The sequence below is a fragment of the Macrotis lagotis genome, chromosome 3 (assembly GCF_037893015.1).
Source record: "Macrotis lagotis isolate mMagLag1 chromosome 3, bilby.v1.9.chrom.fasta, whole genome shotgun sequence".
Classification (NCBI taxonomy): Eukaryota; Metazoa; Chordata; class Mammalia; order Peramelemorphia; family Peramelidae; genus Macrotis; species Macrotis lagotis.
The window spans coordinates 34,124,619-34,143,598 of record NC_133660.1 but is presented as its reverse complement, the minus strand read 5'-3'; the positions used below and the strand labels follow the sequence as shown (position 1 = coordinate 34,143,598).

General features: G+C 34.6%; 1 protein-coding gene across 1 annotated transcript in view; it reads left to right on the top strand.

Moving 5' to 3' along the window:
• Nucleotides 1-18,462, top strand: part of ADAMTS3 (ADAM metallopeptidase with thrombospondin type 1 motif 3) — a 296,116-nt gene extending 277,654 nt beyond the window's left edge. Inside the window, exons 21-22 of the mRNA XM_074228436.1 lie at nt 7,559-7,676; nt 15,595-18,462. Of these exons, the coding sequence (XP_074084537.1) occupies nt 7,559-7,676; nt 15,595-16,151 (675 nt within the window). The 3' untranslated portion in view covers nt 16,152-18,462. The remainder of the gene's footprint in view (nt 1-7,558; nt 7,677-15,594) is intronic.
• The last annotated feature ends 518 nt before the right edge of the window (nt 18,463-18,980 follow it).

The following is an 18,980-nucleotide window of genomic DNA, read 5'->3' as shown; positions in this document are numbered from 1 at the left end:
TAAACAGTGAGACATTTACAGTAACTGGCATAACATCAAAATTCACAAAGGAAAAGCTTATAGAATAATGAAAAGACAAAGACAGTGACAATAATTAAAAAAACCTAATTAATCTTTTTCTTTCTGAACTGGACAAATCTAAAAAGAAAAAAATTGAAATAGAAAATATAGGGTGAACAAATTGTGGATGAATTTACAACTGAAAGAAATGGCATCTCCTGACATGGAATTTAATGAATATGCATATTTCTCAAAACCATATGGTACCTTTACAAAATTGAAGTATGTTTTGGGCATAGAGAAAAAGGCGAAATCAGAAATTGTTAAACACATACTTTACAGAAAATAATTCAGTATCAATTGTAATTTGTAAGAGAACACAAAGATCAGTTTACTTAGTTCTGTATTTTCTTTATCCTAATTGAATTTCCTGTTGGATTTATCCAGCTCTGAAAGAGGAAAGGTTCATGTAGAAGTGACACAACAGTTATCACTATACAAGTAATCCAAAAGAAAATATATAAATAACAAGTGAAAAGTATTAAACTTTATTAATCTCCCCAAATGGCAAGCAAGATAATGTTAATAACAATAAATTTATATGCCTATGTTTCTATCAGTACAAAATTATTCTGTGCATCATCTTTATGCAGATCTAGAACTTATTCACTGAGGTTATTAGTATGTAATGAGAAGGCTTTTGGAAGCAATATTTGAAAAAAGAGACATCTTTACAATTTCCCAACTGAAAGATTTAAGTAACATAAAATTTAATTTGTCAATAATTTTTGATTATGGAAAAATTTTTTGATTTAGCAGAACAAAACACTATTTTATGGGATCAACAAAATATCTCCAATTCAAACATTTAAATTACTAAGGAATCCTTGGAATCTCAGAAAATATAATAACAAAATGATTTATACTTGACAGAGGTATTCACCGGTAAGATAAAAGAGACATACCACAGAGTCTGGATGAATGAGAAATTCTTTATAAATGGTGATGTCATTCAGATGCTCCTTTTTGTGGATGATATTGTGCTGATTGCATCAAGTCCTAGAATATAGCAGTGCCTCCTAGAAGACATCTGAAATCACTGGAAGAAAATTGCCTTGTTTATCTACACAGGCAAAACAAGTGGATGAAGAATATGCACTATGCAAATTTCAACATGCATTTTGATAGCCTCCTATATGTATGGATATGTATATGTACATATACATATACATATACATATATATATATATATATATATGTATATATATGTTTTGATATCCTCCTATGAGTATGTAAGCCTGGAACAGACAGTACTGTTGGATCATAACTTAGGCCCAGATTTGAAAAAGAGGAGGTGGGTAATCTGATTGCTTTCAGGAAATTACAAAGTTTTTTACTGAACCCAAGCTCCCCATTAAACCCAAGTCTTATCTCATATATAATGTTATAGGCAGCAAACCAAGGAATGCCACTGACTAAAAAATTGAATATCACACAGAGGGAATTACATCTGTTCATGAAAGGTATATAAGGAATATACACACAACCTAGGAGTAAAGGATGTCATTGAAGAATTTTTGTCCAGATATGTAATGACCAAAATCTGGACCTAGTTAAAAACATGAAAATCACCTTCCTTCTTTCATGACAGAGTTGGGGCATAAAGGTAATAGAATATGGCATGTAATGTCTGATATGCATTATAGCTGACTTTCATATATAGTCAGACATCTCTCAATTTTTTTGTCTCTTATTTTATTTAAAAGAGATGACTCTTTTGGAGGAAAATAGACATTAGCAATGTAGGTGATATAAAAAGGTATCAAAACTTTTAAAAGCAAATAAATAATAAATAAAACGTTTTTTAAAATAAAAATTCTATACTTGAAGATGAAAAATCATCTTACAAGGAATCATACAGGAAAATAACCCCAGAAATTTGTGGGGCAGAAGACAAAACCCAGATCTGGAGAATCTATAGAAGACTAAATGCAATAGAAAGAAACTTCAATTAAAATTCAATTAGAAACATTGTAGTCAATTTACAGAATATAGCATTAAAGAACAACCCTCAAAGAAAGAAGAAAACACCCTCAAATTCCAAGAGAATTCAATCAAAAAATCAATCAAAACCTAGAGATGTTCTGTGGTTACAAGAAATTAAAATAGAAATAAAAATATGATGATCAAAAGAGCAAAGGAGACCATTTTTCATTCAAATGAAAAGATACCAGGGCGGCTAGTAGGCACAGGGGATAGAGCAGCAGCCCTGGAGTCAGGAGGACCTGAGTTCAAATTTGACCTCAGACACTTAATAATTATCTAGCTGTGTGACATTGGCAAGTCACTTAACCCCATTGCCTTGCAAAAACAAATGAAAAGAGACCTTTTGAGAGTGAATCTAAATACCAAAGAACATAACTGAATTTTCACTGAAGAGGAAAAATTCAAATTGTTTCTTCCAAGGACTCCAAAGCTGAGCAGTGTTATTATTCAACATATAAATCATCAAAAATTAGTAATTCGAATACTTTCAAAGACTAAGAAATGCAATTTTATTTCATTTGACTAGGTTTAGAAAAGGAAATGAATATAGGATGTGGTAAAAATAAGAAAAATCAGGTGAGTAGACTTACAAAGTAAATATTTCACATGGGAAAATATTATCTCTCCCTTGGCATTATTTTTTGTCTTGATCTGTGATTTCTTTATTACAAGAAAGCCCCAGGGAAGAAACTTTTTATCATAGCAAAATGAAATAAATTAAAAAAAATAATACAAATTACAAACTCAGTGTGTCAGAAACAGAACTTGAATACAGGTCTTCCTCACTTGGTGATCAGTTTTCTACTCACCATACCAAACTCCCCCATATTAGTTCATTAATACAGTTGGTACCATAAACATAATAAAACTTCTTGGATGAGAAAATAGGAAGGTGTGATGGGGTCCTGGAGAAGAGAAGTGGGTGAATTAATCTTTGCTTTTGAAGTAATTAAACAGTTTGGATGGAACATTGGGGGTTGCTTACAAAAGTAAGAAAACGATTTGAGTAAAGTTAGGAGACGAAGCTTTTGCAGAACAGGAAAGGAGTGAGACAAGAGCTTTGTAATGAAGTTAGGAGACAGAGTAAATATTTCATATAGATGAAGTCTTGAAAGGAACTTCCATTAATGGGAAAGAAGGAAGTAGTTGGATATTAGAGAGTATAATATATATACAAAAGAGAGGATGGCATGATATTAAGAGTTAAGTTATTATAGTTCATATTACTTAGTTAATGCCTTTTCACGCTTTTATATTTTTCATATTCACTACTTTTCATAACACATGTAATATTCCATCATAGTAGCAAAGAATTGGAAACAGTAAGTCCCCATGAGTCCCAGAATGGTGAAACCAATTATTGAATACAACAAGGTAAATGGTTGGGGAGAGGGGGAGAGGGAAGGAAGGCAACCAAATTCTGCTATCCCTTATACTGTTGAAACTTTCTGCTGAAGAAGATAGGAGAAAATGTATTCTCCTCCCTAAATGAAAAGGTGGGGAACTATGGTTGTGAAACATTGCATAACTGTTAGACAGTTGATGTATTGACTAGATATTCTGAATTGCTTTTATTTCCCTCTCAAGTGTTTGCTCTGTTATAAATATTTTGTGTTGTATAGGATCTTTCTACTTTAATTTCTTAAGGACATGTATCTAGCAATGAGATCTCATAGTGAAAAGATATTAATTTTAAAAAATAAATTTGTATTTATAGCCTTCATTTTCATATCAACTGTATTTTTCCAATATATTTTGACACATTTTCATCCTTTTACTCATCTCATTATAAAAAAGTTCAATATACTGAAAAAGTCTAACTTTGTATGCAGTTTTCCATACCCATTCTCCACATCTGCAAATGAGGGACAATTTAACAACTCCTCACTCTTCTTTTGGGGGAGGCTTTTATTTCACAATATTTGGTTTCAGTTATTTTGCCCTTGACTCCATTGGCTTTCTTGTAGTCATTCTAAAAGTCATTCTACATATTTTTTTCCTGGTTCTGCTTACTTCATTTTGCCACATTTCACATCTTCCCATGGTTCACTGGATTCATCACATTGATCTTTCCTTACAATATAGTAACACTCCTTACATTCATCTACCATACCTTGTCTATACTTTCTTCATTTGATGGTCATTTACTTTGTTTCTGTTTCTTTGCACTACAGAAAGCATTGCTCTAAATATTTTGGTGAACACGCTATCTTTCTTTTTATCATTGATGACCTTCATAGGATCCCAAAGAGAGTTAGAAGTCTTAGAGGACATAAAGTCCTATACCCTCCTTTCATAGATAAAAACTGAGGCAAGTTTACTAAGTGATAGTGACTTATCCAAAGTCATATATTTGGGGCAAGTGGTTTATTTGAACTAATTCCATGTTCAATATTCTAAACACTCAACTATATTGTCTTCTTGAAATAAATCCCTAGCAATGGAATCTCTGGTCAAAAGAAAATATTATTTTAGTGATTTTTTTGTACAATACAAAAATGACTATTACTATGTGTTTTTACATATTTTGTGGCAGATCAGTCACATTGCTGAGAGGATACTTTTTTAATACTAGAAAAAATAATGATGAAATTCATTTGGAAGAACAAAAGACCTGGAATCTCAAGGTAGATGAGAAAAAGAACAAATAAACTATATGTATTACAAAGTAATAGTCACCAAAATGACTAGCCTTTGATAGACAAAGCAGAAATCAGCAGAACAAATTAAATAAACAAGCAGTTAAAATAACTGAAAAAATACCCTAGTGTTTTATAAACTCAAGAACAGAAATTACAATGGAAGGATTTCCTTTTTGATAGGAATTGCTGGAAAAAACTGGAAAGAGTTTGACATGAATTTAAGTTTAGAGCAATGTCCTATACATAAACTTGAAATTAAGCTCAAAATTGCTATAAGACCTACCTATAAAAGATCATACCATTAAATATTAAGAAAATACAGCTATCCAGGACCTTTAAAATTATATCTGTAGGCATAATTCTGAACTGAACAAGGTATAAGCAAAATTGGAGCAGATTAATCAGATTATAATTACTTAAAATTAAAATACTTTTTCAAAACCAAGATTAACAAAAATAGAAATGGACAAGAACTATAGAGTCAATAATAGCTTCAAATATCAAGAATAAAAAAAATCTGATATCCAAAATACAATGGATATTTGCACAAATATACAGTAACCAGAAGACTTTAATAAAGTAACAGTCAAAAGGTAGGAATAAAGTTTTTTAAAAATGTAACTTACAAATTATTAATTGAAATCAGAATCACTTACAGTCAGAGAAATACAAATTAAAACAGCTCTGAAATTTCACCTTACACCTTACAAATTAGCAAAGATAAAAAAATTGAACTAATCTATATTCTGGGCCTCTCACTGAACTCTGGGTCATTGTGTGGCACTCCCACTGCTCTATATGTTTATTTGAAAGTTTTCAAGTAAAGGAATTAGTCTATACATACTCTTTGACCCAACAATTCCATTACAGGACATATATCTCCAGGAAGTCAGAGACAGAAACAGAGATATAACATGTACCAAATTATTCACAGGAACTGTTTTTGTGTTAAAACAAGGTGGGGAAAGTAGATACCCATTGATTAAGAAATCATTTTTAAAACCTTTTACAAAAATATGATGTCATTATTGTACAGAAAGAAATTATGAATATGAGGAATTAAAGGAGGTATTGAGATTTGTATGAGCCAAATCAGAGTAAGATAAATAAAATCAAGGAATCACCGTAAAAATGTCTGTAACAGTGTATGTTTCAAGATCACCAAAAGGAAGTTGAAACCAGTAAAAGTCTAGGAGAATGAGGGCAGAGTAATGACCACATTGTCAGATGCTGCCACTATTGAGATATGTTTCTGTTTCCTTGGTTTTCTTTGTCATAAGGGAAGGTTCCATTTGGAGGGAATAGAAGAAATGATTGATGTAAAGACAAGAAACATCAATAAAATATTCTTCACTATGTCCCAAAAAATAATTGAATGAAGGATTTCAATGAATTTCAAATTCAATGTGACAAGCAAAAAGCTAAGGAAATCTCAAGACACATTGAGATGAAGAATTTCCAGGAATAGAGAAGTGATAGACCCATTGCCCTCTGCCTTCAGACCTCATTCACAATTGTGTTCTTTTCTTGATGAAACAGTGACAAGGATGAAGAGACCTGCTTCTTGTCTTATTGTATGTTGTTGTTGCTTATCCATCATTCTCAACAAGGAAGGAGATACCATGACATGCAAGTGAATCGCATTTAAGTGAAGAAGAACTGTGCAAAGTTACCAGCCTCACCTTCTCCTATGGAGCTATTTGGGTCCAATAGGAAGATATAGATCAGGGCAACTGGAGATGGTCCAAGATGAAAGGGTTCATCTTGGAAGGCTCAATTGAAGGAATTGTTCACATTTATCATAGAGAAGAATCAAAGGGATATGATAATTGTCTTCTAGTATTTGATGGGTTTTTTTGTTTTGGGTTTTTTTTTGCTTATCATTTATTTTTACTGCTAAACAAAATAATAATGAAATTCATTTGGAAGAGAGATAACACTTCTCTTTTGGTCCCAGACCTGGGGCAATGGGTAGAAGTTGCAAAAAGGTAAACTTGGACTGGATATTGGGAGATACTTTCTAACAAAGCTTCCCTAAGGTGAAATGGGCTTCTTTTAGATGGTTCAGTAACAGAATGGTTAGAGTGCTGGGCCTGGATTCAGGAAGACTTCAATTTAAATAAGGCTCCATCACTTAGCTGTGTAACTCTGGCCAAGTTGCTTAACATCTATTTACATCACTTTTTTTCGACTGTAAAATGAAAACTGTGGTAAACAGGTTAAGTAACTTGACTAGGGTCACACAGTTAAAATGTCTAACACAGCATTTGAACTCAGGTCTTCTTGTCTCCAAACCCAGGTCTCTGTTTCCTGAACTACCTAGTCACCTTGATATAAACTTCTAATCTCTAACTTCCTACATTGACTTAGTTTTGCCATTATATAAATAAATGTATTCAGTTCTTCTGAATTGGAATCAAATGAGATCTAGATTTTAATGCTCCCTCTAAAACTTACCAAAGGTTAGCATGTTCAATTTGTACACTAGAAGGGGCCATAAGATGACTTTGGACAGGTATTTAACCACTAAAACAGTCTGTTCCTGCTATAAAATGGGGTCTTTAGTCATGTGTAGCATCTACCTCAGAGGATTATTATAAGAATCAAATAAAATAATGTATGTTCTGAGTTAGAGGTTTCATCTTTAGCTATTTAAGCTAAAATTAAAACTTGAAGAGGGTTTGGGCTGCCTTTAACTTTCTATTATTTTGCCCAAAGAAAGAATCAAAACTGTTTCAGTGGCTTGTAACAAATAGAAGTTATATGCCAGAAGTGTGAGGGTATGTGGACATGTGCATTGCATGCTTTAGGAAAAAGGACATATCCTAGTTTGGTAGAATCATTCATAACCCATGCCTTTATTTCTTCAGTGTTCAGTAACTTGTGGAGAAGGAACGGAGACGAGACAAGTCATCTGCAAGACTGGAGACCAATGTAATGGTGAAAAACCCCTTTCAGTGAGAGTCTGTAAGCTTGCTGCTTGTATTGGTATGTGTAGCATTCAAATATTTTATTATATTGATAAGAGTAGGTTAGAGCCTAAATAAATTTCCATTCAACACAAGGGCCAGGGCTTTTATTAGCTTACTGGTGCCACTCACATGATAACATTCTATCAAAATCAGTCTGATAAGTTTATTTGCAAGGTTTATATCCTAGGTAATGACCTATATGAGTTAATGAATATGGATGCCAAAAAGTGACATCATCCCTGCTTGGTGATGGTCCTGTAGACTTGTGTCATCTATTTTTAACTTAGTCTGTTCTTGTTGTATTGGGGGGCCTTCTGCTTAATGTATTTTTGCATGTCGAGGACATTATAAATGATTATTATGATTAATATGGAACATGTGCCAGATTCAGAAATCTGTCAATGAAATGGACTGTGGGCATAGTGAAGATCCATATGAATCCCTATAAATGAAAATGCTTCCATTTTTTTACTGTGCTGAATTTTCATCCCATTGATGAGAAAGTCACCAATAATAGAGCTGTGCAAGGAATAGCATGATCAATGTTTATCCTTGTTGTTCAATCATCCACTCATGTCTAATTCTTCTTGATACCATGTCCAATAGCAAGCCAGGTCCTTCTGTTCTCCACTATGTTTTGGATTTGAATTCAGATTTTCCTGACTCTAGCCCAGGTGCTCTATCCACTGTGACACCTAGCTATCCAGAGTCTCTCCTATGCAAATGTAAAAGCAGACAAGCAATTAAAACTATGGCTTAGATTTGGAGATTTACTAATTGAGGCAATGGTGACACTTTAAATATTTTACTCATATTCATCCCTTATCATATACTGTAAGTAGAAGACTGATTGGTTATCTTTCCAAGTGGACTTTATGAAACTGTATAAAGAATTTGTAAAAGGTTTCAGTAAATATATATATGTATTTGTATACATATATATATTTAGTAAATTTAGTAATTTTAGAAATTTTTAGCAAATTTAGTAAATTTAATAAATATATATGCAGATCTCTCTCTCTCTATATATGTGTGTGTGTGTATATAGGTGTGTGTGTGTGTGTGTTTGTGTGTGTGCATGTATAAAGAAACTGATACCTCTTTTTAGAGCTTTCTATGTAGCATTTCCTTAATCCACTAAATGAAAACTTTGAAATACATAATTTTTCTCATGTAAGAAAATTCATCCTTATGAATCTAAAGCATTTTCCATTTTTTCACCAAAATATGTATTCCCTTAAGAAATGGATTTGCAATGTACTTCTCTACATCAATTTACCACTTATATTTCAGAACCATTTGTTACTTATCATATTATATTTTTCCAGTGACTGAAAAGATGAATAATTTTGCTGTGTTAAAAATTAAAAATTGGGGTGGCTAGGTGGCACAGTGGATAAAACACTGGCCTTGGAGTCAGGAGTACCTGGGTTCAAATCCGGTCTCAGACACTTAATAATTACCTAGCCGTGTGGCCTTGGGCAAGCCACTTAACCCCACTGCCTTGTAAAAACCTAAAAAAAAAATTAAAAATATTTGATTTCTATATAGATATTGTGATCCAGATGAAAATTTCTGTTTCTGAAGAAAATATTTGGATAAATCAATTATAATGATTGTTACCAATTCTTTCTCTGCCTTTCAATTTCTAAACTCTTATCAGAGCTACTAGTTAGAATGATCCTTAGACTATATATCTAGGCTACCAGCATTCTTGTCCTGCCTAATCTATGTGCCTCTTCTCTTGATAAATTTCTTTCCTTCCTCTTTTTCCTCCTTCCCTCCTTTTCCCCCCTCTGTCCTTTATTTCTCCCTCTTTTTTTCCTTTCCTCCTTCCTTCCCTTCCTCCTTCTCTCCTTTCCTCCCTCCCTTTCTTCTTCCCTTTCTTCCTCCCTTCATCCCTTCTTCCTTCCCTCCTTCCCTTTCTCCCTCTTTCCTTCCTCTCTCCTCTCTCCCTTTCTTCCTCTTTCCCCCTTTCCTTCCTTCCTTTACTGCATCCTTCCTTTCATCTTTCCTTCCTTCCTTTGTTCCTTTCTTCTTCCTCCATTCCTCCCTTCTTTTCTTGCTTTAATGTGCCTGTCTGTCTCCTTTTCTCTCTCTTTCTTAGACCTACTGATATTTAGCCTCATTGCTTAGTCTCATTGTTAGGACTTTGGGATAAAGGAGTTTGTCCCTGGTCTAAAGTATCTTCACCCGCTGAGCAATGTTTTCTGTCTTTTTAAAAATATATATAAGTAAAGGTCATTTCTTGATATGATTTTTCCTTTGGCAGTTCAGAGAGTTTTCAGAGGAACAATATTTTGAGCTGACAAATATTTTGAGCCATTTTAATATATACTGTTGTATAGAGGTGAAGGAACACTAGGGGGAGGCAGAGACCTTCAACATTTAGTGATGTTTTGAAAATATTTTTACTTGAAAAATGAATGCTTGAAATAGCTAGTTCAACAGGAACACTGTCAAAGCTGAAGATTAATTTTTAGACTCAAGTTATAAATTTTATTATTTCATTTTTAAAAAATCCTTTTACTCATATCTTTTTTTTAATATTGAATTTGAGAGTTGGAAGGGATGTTATATATCCATCATTACTGGTAGGATACCAAAAACTTGATGAATCACTCTTTACTAATCCAGGCAATCCAATGAATGGGAAAATTATTTCATTTTGTATTCTTTTTTTTATTTTTTATTTTAAAATTTCCCCCCAGCTACATGAAAAAGCAAGTTTCAACATTTAGTTCCAAAAACCTTGAGTTCCAAATTTTCTCCCTTCTTCCCACCCCACTTGCCCTATTGAGAAAAACCTGTACTTGGTATAGGTTAAAAATGTGTAGGCATGGAAAACATTACTATAATAGTCGTGTTGTAAAAGTAAACATAACCCTCTGCCCCCAAAGAAAGAGAAACCTCAAGGAAAATAAAGTGAGAAAAAAGTGTGCTTCAGTCCATATTCAGACACCATCAGCTCTAACCTTGGATGGATAGCATTCTTAACATAAGTCTATCAGAGAAATTGCTTCAATATTTTTTCCCACCATTGCTCTTGCTAGCTATATAACCTTCCATCCTATTCCCCCCCAACTTGCATTTATTCTATTCTCTCTCTCCTTTCACCCTATCCCTCCTCAAAAATGTGTTGTATCTGACTACCCTCTCCTGAAATCTTCCCTCTCTTCTAGCACCTACATCCTCCTTCACCTCCCCTGCCATGTCTCCTTTCTCCCATCCTTTTCCTCTTCTATTTTCCTCTAGGGCAAGATAAATTTCTATCCCTAATTATGTATGTTATTTCCAATCTGAGCTACTTCTGATTAGAGTAAGACTCACTCACTCCCTCTTGCCTTAGCCCTCTTTCACTCCACTGCAAAAAGCTTTTTCTTGCCCCTTTAATGTGAAATAACTTTCTCCATTCTCTCTCTCCTTTCCCTCCCAATACATTCATTTCTTCCTCCCCCATTAACTCCATCTTTTTAAATATATTATACTTTCAAATTCAACTCCCTCCTTTGCCTTGTCTATATATGCTCCTTCTAACTGCCCTAATAAATGAGAAGATTAACATGAGTTTTCAATATGTTCATCCCATTCAAGAATAAAAGCAGTTCAACATCATTAAGTCCCTCATGATTTGCCCTTCACATCCACCCTCTCTATGCTTGACCTGAGTGCTGTACTTGAAGACCAAACTTTGTATTCAGCTCTGGTTGTTTCAACAGGAAAGTTCAAAGGTGCCCTAGTTCTTTGAATGTCCATCTTTTCCCCTGAAAGAGTATATTCACTTTTGCCAGGGTGTTGATTTTCAGTTGTAATCCAAGCTCTTTTACCTTCTATAATATATTCCAAGCCTTATGAGTCCTTAAAGTAGCAGCTGATAAATTTTGTCTTATCCTGACTGTAGCTCTATTATATTTGAATTGTTTCTTTCTGGCTACTTGTAATATTTTCTCTTTGACTTGGGAATTCTGAAATTTGGCTATAATATTCCTGGCAGCTTTCATTTTGGGATCTCTTTCAGGAGATGATTATGGATTCTTTCAATTTCTATTTAACCCTCTTCTTCTAGGATACCAGGGCAGTTTTCCTGTGTTATTGCTTTAAAAAATGAATTCTAGGTTTTTATTTTGGTCATGACTTTCAGGTAGATTAATAATTTTAAAATAATCTTTTCTTGATCTGGTTTCCCTGGTCAACTGTTCTTCTAATGTGGTATTTCACATTTTTTTTATTCTTTGGGTTTTGTTTAATTGTTTCTTGATTTCTCACAAAGTCATTAGCTTCCCTTACCTCCATTCTATATTTGAATAAATTATTTTCCTCAGAGAACTTTTGTATCCCCTGGTATTTGGTCTATTCTACTTTTTAAGGCAGTCTTCTCCTTATTGGCCTTTTGGACTATTTTTTTTTCCATCTGACCTAAACTAGTTTTTAAGATGTTATTTTCTTCAGTATTTTTTGGTATCTCCTTCACCAAGCTGCTCACTTGGTTTTCATCATTTTCCTACCTTGATCTTATTCTCTTCCCAATTTTTCCTCTACCTCTTTTAGTTGATTTTCAAAATCTTTTTTAAGCTCTTCCATAGTCTGAGATCAATTCATATTTTTCTTGGAGGCTTTGGATTCAGAAGCTTTGACTTGGGTATGTTCTGAGTGTGTATTTTGAGCCTCCATAGGACCAGAGTAATTATCTATGTTCATATTTTTTTTCTTCTATTGTTTGCTCACTTCCCCAACTCTTTGTTAAAGTGGGGCTCTGCTTTCAGGGTGAAGGACACACTATCTCAAGCTTTGGGGATTTTTTTTTTGGCAGCTATTTTCAGGGACCTGAAAGTTTTCAATTCCTCCAAGGTATTATGAGAGGCTTTGTGTCTGCTCTCCTGTCCTGTGCTCTGGTCTTGGATGACCACAAGAACACCCTCTGCCCTGGAGGAGCTCCTTGCTCCACTGCAGGCAGTAAGATTTGTTGTGCTTCCACTCCTTATCCTGAGACTGGGGCCTCAGACTACAATCTAGATCTAATTATGGATGAAGCAAAAGAGTTCTGCCTCAGCAATCTCCCTCAACTCTCTATCATCCATGGACTGGAAGCAGCTACAGGGGGACTCCTCAGGCCTGATCCTGATCCCCTGGGGTTGGGTCTATGGCTGAAGCCTGCATTGGACTGGGCTCTGCTCTCACTTCGGTGCAACAGAGTTTTCTTGCTGATCTTCCCAATTGTCCTTGGGAATCCATGGACTGAGAGTCTGGAATCCACCCCTGCTGTCATGAACCCAGGAGCTCCTAAAGACCTAGGCACCCCTTGGTCTATTCTTGGATGACTGGAGCCAGTTCACTGCTATGACCAGGGCTGTACTATAGCTCTTTCTAACCTTAGTGTAACAGATCCTTCCTATGGATCTTCCAGGTTGTCTTGGATGTTTTCACTCAATCTTTCTATGGGTTCTGCCTCCCTAGAATTTTATTAGAGTCATTATTTAAAGTATTTGAAGTAATTTGGCAGAGAGCTTGTGAACTCCTAGTTTCACTCCACCATTTTGGCTCTGCCTTCCCATTTTGTATTCTTCTGTCTTTCCAATAAGCATATCAAGTCATTATCTCTCTTCATTATAATTCCAGTGCCTTTCAACCAAAGATTACATGTTTATTTTGTACAGTGAAGGAAGCTATAAGATGAAAATGTGTTAGAGAGCAGGCCTAAATGTAGTCCATGTTACATTTAAGCAGGCTTAAATGTATTCCATGTTAAAAAAAGAAAATAAAACCAAACCTTCTTTCCCTATTCAAAATCCAAGCTTGGTCTTGTCCAGGAGACCATTGTCCAGAAGACAATGCTTTTTTATAGAGAGTAAGATAAGATTAAACAATGCTTATCACTACTTCAGATAACATCTAAAAGTTATTCCATTCACCCATTTCTCAGTCTCTCTGGTATTGAAAAAAGACTGAAATTCATGTTCTCAAAGACATAGGACCCTAGCAGGGCTTCAGAGAACATCTACAATCTCCTTATCCAACAGAAAAAGCTGAGGCAAAATTAAACAACTTAACCAAAGGCACACAGAAAGTTTGTATATGTGTGTGTATGTGTGTGTGTGTGTGTGTGTGTGTGTGTGTGTGTGTATGTGTGTGTATGAAATTGAACACTTTGAATATTTTAGTAATAGATAAGCAATATATTGTTATATATTGAATATTTTCGTAATAAACTTTTTAAAGCATTTATACTGTGCCAGACACTGCACTAAGCTCTGGAGTTACAAAAAGAGGTAAAAGATAATACCTGTCCTCCAGGAACTTGTACTCTAATGGGGGAAGCAAAGAAGTATATACAAAGCAAACTTTATATGGATAAATAGGAAGAAATTAACAGAAGGAAAGTACTAGAATCAATAGGGGTTGGAATACATAAACAAGTACACCTGTGTGTGTTCATATAAACGTCCCAAGGACCTGGGGTAGAGTGGTAAAATAAAGCAAATGCTAATAAAGTGTCACAACTAATAAGTTTATTAAAAATAAAAGGCTGGGAAATCCCTGTCCTTCATCATTTATGAAACCTCACTCCTCCATGTTCTCTTTTGGCTTATGGGGAATAGAATTATAACATGGATTTCAAGCAAATCATGAATTGAGTCCATAGTGATAAATAACTTGGCCAGAGTCATAACTATCACATTCTTCTAACTCTATTGCTATGTATCTCACTACTTCTACAATATTATAGTTTTGTTTATATGTAATAGGTTATTCATTAATGTGTGGGGAGAGGAAGGTTATTCAAAATTAATCCCAAAGTACTATATGTTAAAATCATCAAAAATACATTGAAATTTAATCTTTATTATGCTTTACATTGGAAGAGGAAGTCTAGGCTGAAGGATCAATGACATCCTGACATGTCAAGTCTTTCTTCTATAACCTGAAGATTGGAAAGAAAAGAAATAAATGCAAGAATTTTGCATTGTGGCTATTTATTTTAAAAGACTCACAAACCTCCTTAGCTGAGTGCTGTGTTAGGTGCTAGTCTTTTTTAAAATAAATTTGATATCAGTTTCATTAGGACCAAAATCGAATTCATTTGTTTTGGAGAGAAAATTACTTTGCAGGAAGACTTGGTTCATTTTTCCATATAAGTGGTATTCTTATAAAACTCGAAGGGTGCAGTAAATAGAGTTTAAGGTTGGAATCCAAAAGATTCCAGAGTTCAAATCCAACTGCAGACAAATCATTTTACCCTGTTTGCCTCAGTTTCCTCAACTATGATATGAGCTGAAGAAGGAAATGGCAAACTATTCTAGTGTCTCTGCCAGGAAAACCCTAAATGTGATCACCAAGAGAAAGGCATGACTGAGAAAACTAAACAACAACATGTAATTTGAAAGTGTTAATATGCCCAGACATATCTTATAGCAAACACCTAACAAATGTTAATGGAATTGAACTGAAAATTGAATTGAGTAATCTGTCAATGAAGTTTTGAATAACTTTCAGTTGTCTCTCCAGTATATTTCCTTATCTAGTAGATATTATTTATAACATTTATGGTTCTTCATCTTTTATGCCTACCATTTGACTACACCTTTGGATAGATTACATGCATTCTTGGCAAGATGGCTTTAATATGGAACCTATTTTACTCCAAATTTCAATTTAGACAATGAGCCATGTATTGCTGTTGAGAATGACCTTCAGAGGCTGAGTAGAACCCCGAAGGAGTCAGAATAGAGCTTAGCCCTGGTGATTATTAAGTTATGATCTGAACTATATTTATTGTACACTGTTAAGCATAGATATACCAACCTCAAAGAACTGGTTCATAAATTTTAATGTATTGCAACTATCTATTTGAATAGTTCTTAGTGTTTTTTAAACTCACCTAAATCTCTTTTAATATTAACTGAAATTCTTTGTGCTTCTTTTTGTTCCGTGTACAGATGAGCCATGCTTGGGAGATAAGTCAATCTTTTGTCAAATGGAGGTCCTGGCACGGTATTGTTCTATTCCAGGTTATAACAAACTCTGCTGTGAGTCTTGTGGCAAGCGTGGTAGTACGGTTGCCCCATCATATCTTACAGATGCTGCTGAAACTAGTGATGGTGCAATCTACCACCCCAGTGACTTCCCTAGATCCTTAGTAATGCCAACACCTATTATACCTTATCGGGTGGGACCCACAAGCAAGAGGAAATCTCTGAGTAGGATGCCCTCCACTGAAGAGAACTCACATGTATATACAGACATTAAACCTAATGGTGCTAAAATGCCACAAAGGAGAGCTCACCAAACAGAGAGCAAGATCTTGAGACCTGACCAATTACCATCCTCACCTTTGACCAAGGGTCACAGTTTCAATTCCTCTTCTCAGGTGGCATTTCCTGCTGTGGCAGTAAATGCTTCCTCAGGTACTTTATCTCCAGTAAGAACCTCAAGGAAGAATGAGAAGGCAGCTGACAAGAGACATCCTTCAAGACCATCCACCGTGGAAAGATGAGAAAACTAATTTTAAAAGGGTAGAAACCATAGGAAATTCGGGACACCCGATGGTGCATATTGCTTTGGTTGGAAGCAAAACTCTCCACAGGTCATCAACTCATTCATTTTATAGAAAAATGGAAGAGCAAAAAGTGCTGGTTCACTTTCAATTGCTTTCCTCCTCTTTTCATCCTCCATTGTCTGATTAGCTTGAATTCATTGGAAGAAAGCACCAAAGATTATTAGCAGAAGTGAAAGTGAGTTGCTGAGTGTATCAGCTTTTCCCTTATACAGAAAAGGGTGGCTGGAACCAATTTTGCACATCAGCTGATTTTTAATTTTTTTAAAAATCACATGTAAAAAAATAAACCAGAGGTATGAAATGTTTACATGTCCACAAAATATTTTGGAAATGGAACAAGAGAATCCATAAGACTTGTATTCCTATTTATCTATATAACAGATATTATATAAGCAAATTTGCAGCTGTTGTGTAAATACTGTATATTGCAAGATCAGTATTATTTTAAGAGATATGTTCTCAAACAATTGTTTACTCGATTACATTTCTAGATATTCTAGGTGCCAGCCATTCGGTACTGACTGCCTTACTGACATTCCATGAATTGGTTTTTAAAACAGTCTCATAATATAGGGAACCTCCAGTTTGATATGAATTGGAGACAACTGGAAATGCAAAGGGTTTGGTTGAGTCAACGAAGTGATGCTTTAAAAAAAAATTAAACATGAGATGTAGAAATTCCAGCCCAAAATAGCATTGAAAATCCATGGACAGTCATAGGCAATAGAGAAAGCTATTAAATGTGGTTAAGCCAAACAGAGCTTAACCATCTTGGTCTCAACAAGCACTAATGTGAGGGTGGGTAACCATGTGTCTTCTCATTTTTTATGCTTCCTCCAAGGAAATTTAAACAGCACAAGTTCTGAGGTATGGAGAGTAGTCTTCTGGGTATTTGATAAATTATTACGTTCCCAAAGGAAGAGGTATCAAATCTTACTTAACCCCTTCTAGAGAAGCATCACTAATCCAAGACGCATTCATGTACATTATCAAGAGCATGTGGGGAAAGCAGGGCTTGGGAGAGAGAGGACATCTGAGGAAGCTTCAGTTGAATATGGAGATTTGTGTTCAGAACAGTTTACGATGGCATCCACCATCATTCATTTAAGTGCAAATCCAATAACAAGAGTAATTCGTATCCATCATCACCTTTCCTACCAGAAAATCAACCACACTAGCAAGCAGGTGTAAAGTACATGTATATAGAATGAATTCAGAACTGAAGATATTTATTAAAAGTTGATGTTTTTCTAGATAGTATTTTTATGTAATAAATATTTACATTAATAGTGCATTGTGGTAAAAATAGAGATCTAATTAGAGACATATGTTATACTGTATACCTAGAACAGAAATTTAAGCTAACTTAAACTACTGTAGGTGAATCCTTGAACTCAATTTGAGTAAAATAATCTGATGATGACTACAAACATCTAACATTTTTAAAGTTAGTTGATCAAATTTTGATGAGACAAACCTTTAAAAAAATTAAGCAAAAAAAAATGCTTCATGCTATGACAGCCTAAGACGAAAATACAATTCAACAAAACAGTGAATTCATAGAATAGGTTAGGGTTGAATGAGTTGCATTTTGTAAAGTAAGAGACAGAATTGAAAGTTTAAGAATTGTGATGATCCAGATCAGTTGGTTGAGTTGTAATCCATACCCCATATGTGCGGGCATGCCTAACATAAAACTCAAATGTAGCTTGGTTAATACCAGAAAGACCGAGATGTGAACCATGTGGCTTATGGTGCTCTTCGTCATGTGGACTTTGTAAGTTAGCCCACTCAACATTAACTCAGTACCTCTCACAAACTGCTGCTGTTTTATGCAAGCCATTTGAAGGTCAAAGTAATTTAGTGAGCTGTAGATTTTCTTTTTAAAGACCGTCCCTGAGCCTCCAACAGACCAATAAGATGTTTATTTTTTCCTCATGCTGGTCCAGAAACACAACTCTCTATGTTGCTGAGATGTCAGCATTTGTCTATATAAACAGGGGCTTATGCAGGTCTAAGTGGGCATACATGCACCTCCAATAAAGATGTATATATTATTTCCATTCCAAATCTTTGGACTTTCTTTTGTACCAAGCTCAAATTTCTTGTTCATAGAAGTGTACACTACTGATGCTATTTGTTGTATTGGGGAGCATGTAGCAATAAAAATATTAACAAAATCCATTTCTTTCCGGATTGACTTAGATTTTTTTACCTTTTGTTTTTTAATGATTATTTTTAAAAATGCATTATCAGTTGTTTTTCAATCATGTCTGACTCTTTGTGACCTCATTTAGGGTTTCTTGGAAAAGATATAGAATGGTTTACTATTTTCTTCTTCAGTTTGTTTTATAGATAAGGAAACTGATGGAGCAAGTAGGGTAAGTGACCTGCCCAGAGTCACACAACTAGCATATGTCAGAAACTGGATTCCCACTCACAATGATGAGTTCCAAGCCCAGTGCTCTATCCACCCTGCCAAGCATTTATTTCTTTTCCCTCCCTCCAACAGTTAAAGAGAAACATAAATTGACAAACACTAAATATATCTAATTAGATTTTAATATTCATATTCTACAACTGAATTCATAGCTATTTAACTTTTCTTCCAGTAAAGTGCCTACTAAGTTACCTACTACTCGTGGCTTTTTAAAAATTTTATTTATTTAAGGCAATGGGGTTAAGTGACTTGCCCAAGATCACACAGCTAGGCAATTATCATCTGAGATGGGATTTGAACTCAGGTACTCTTGACTCCAGGGCTGG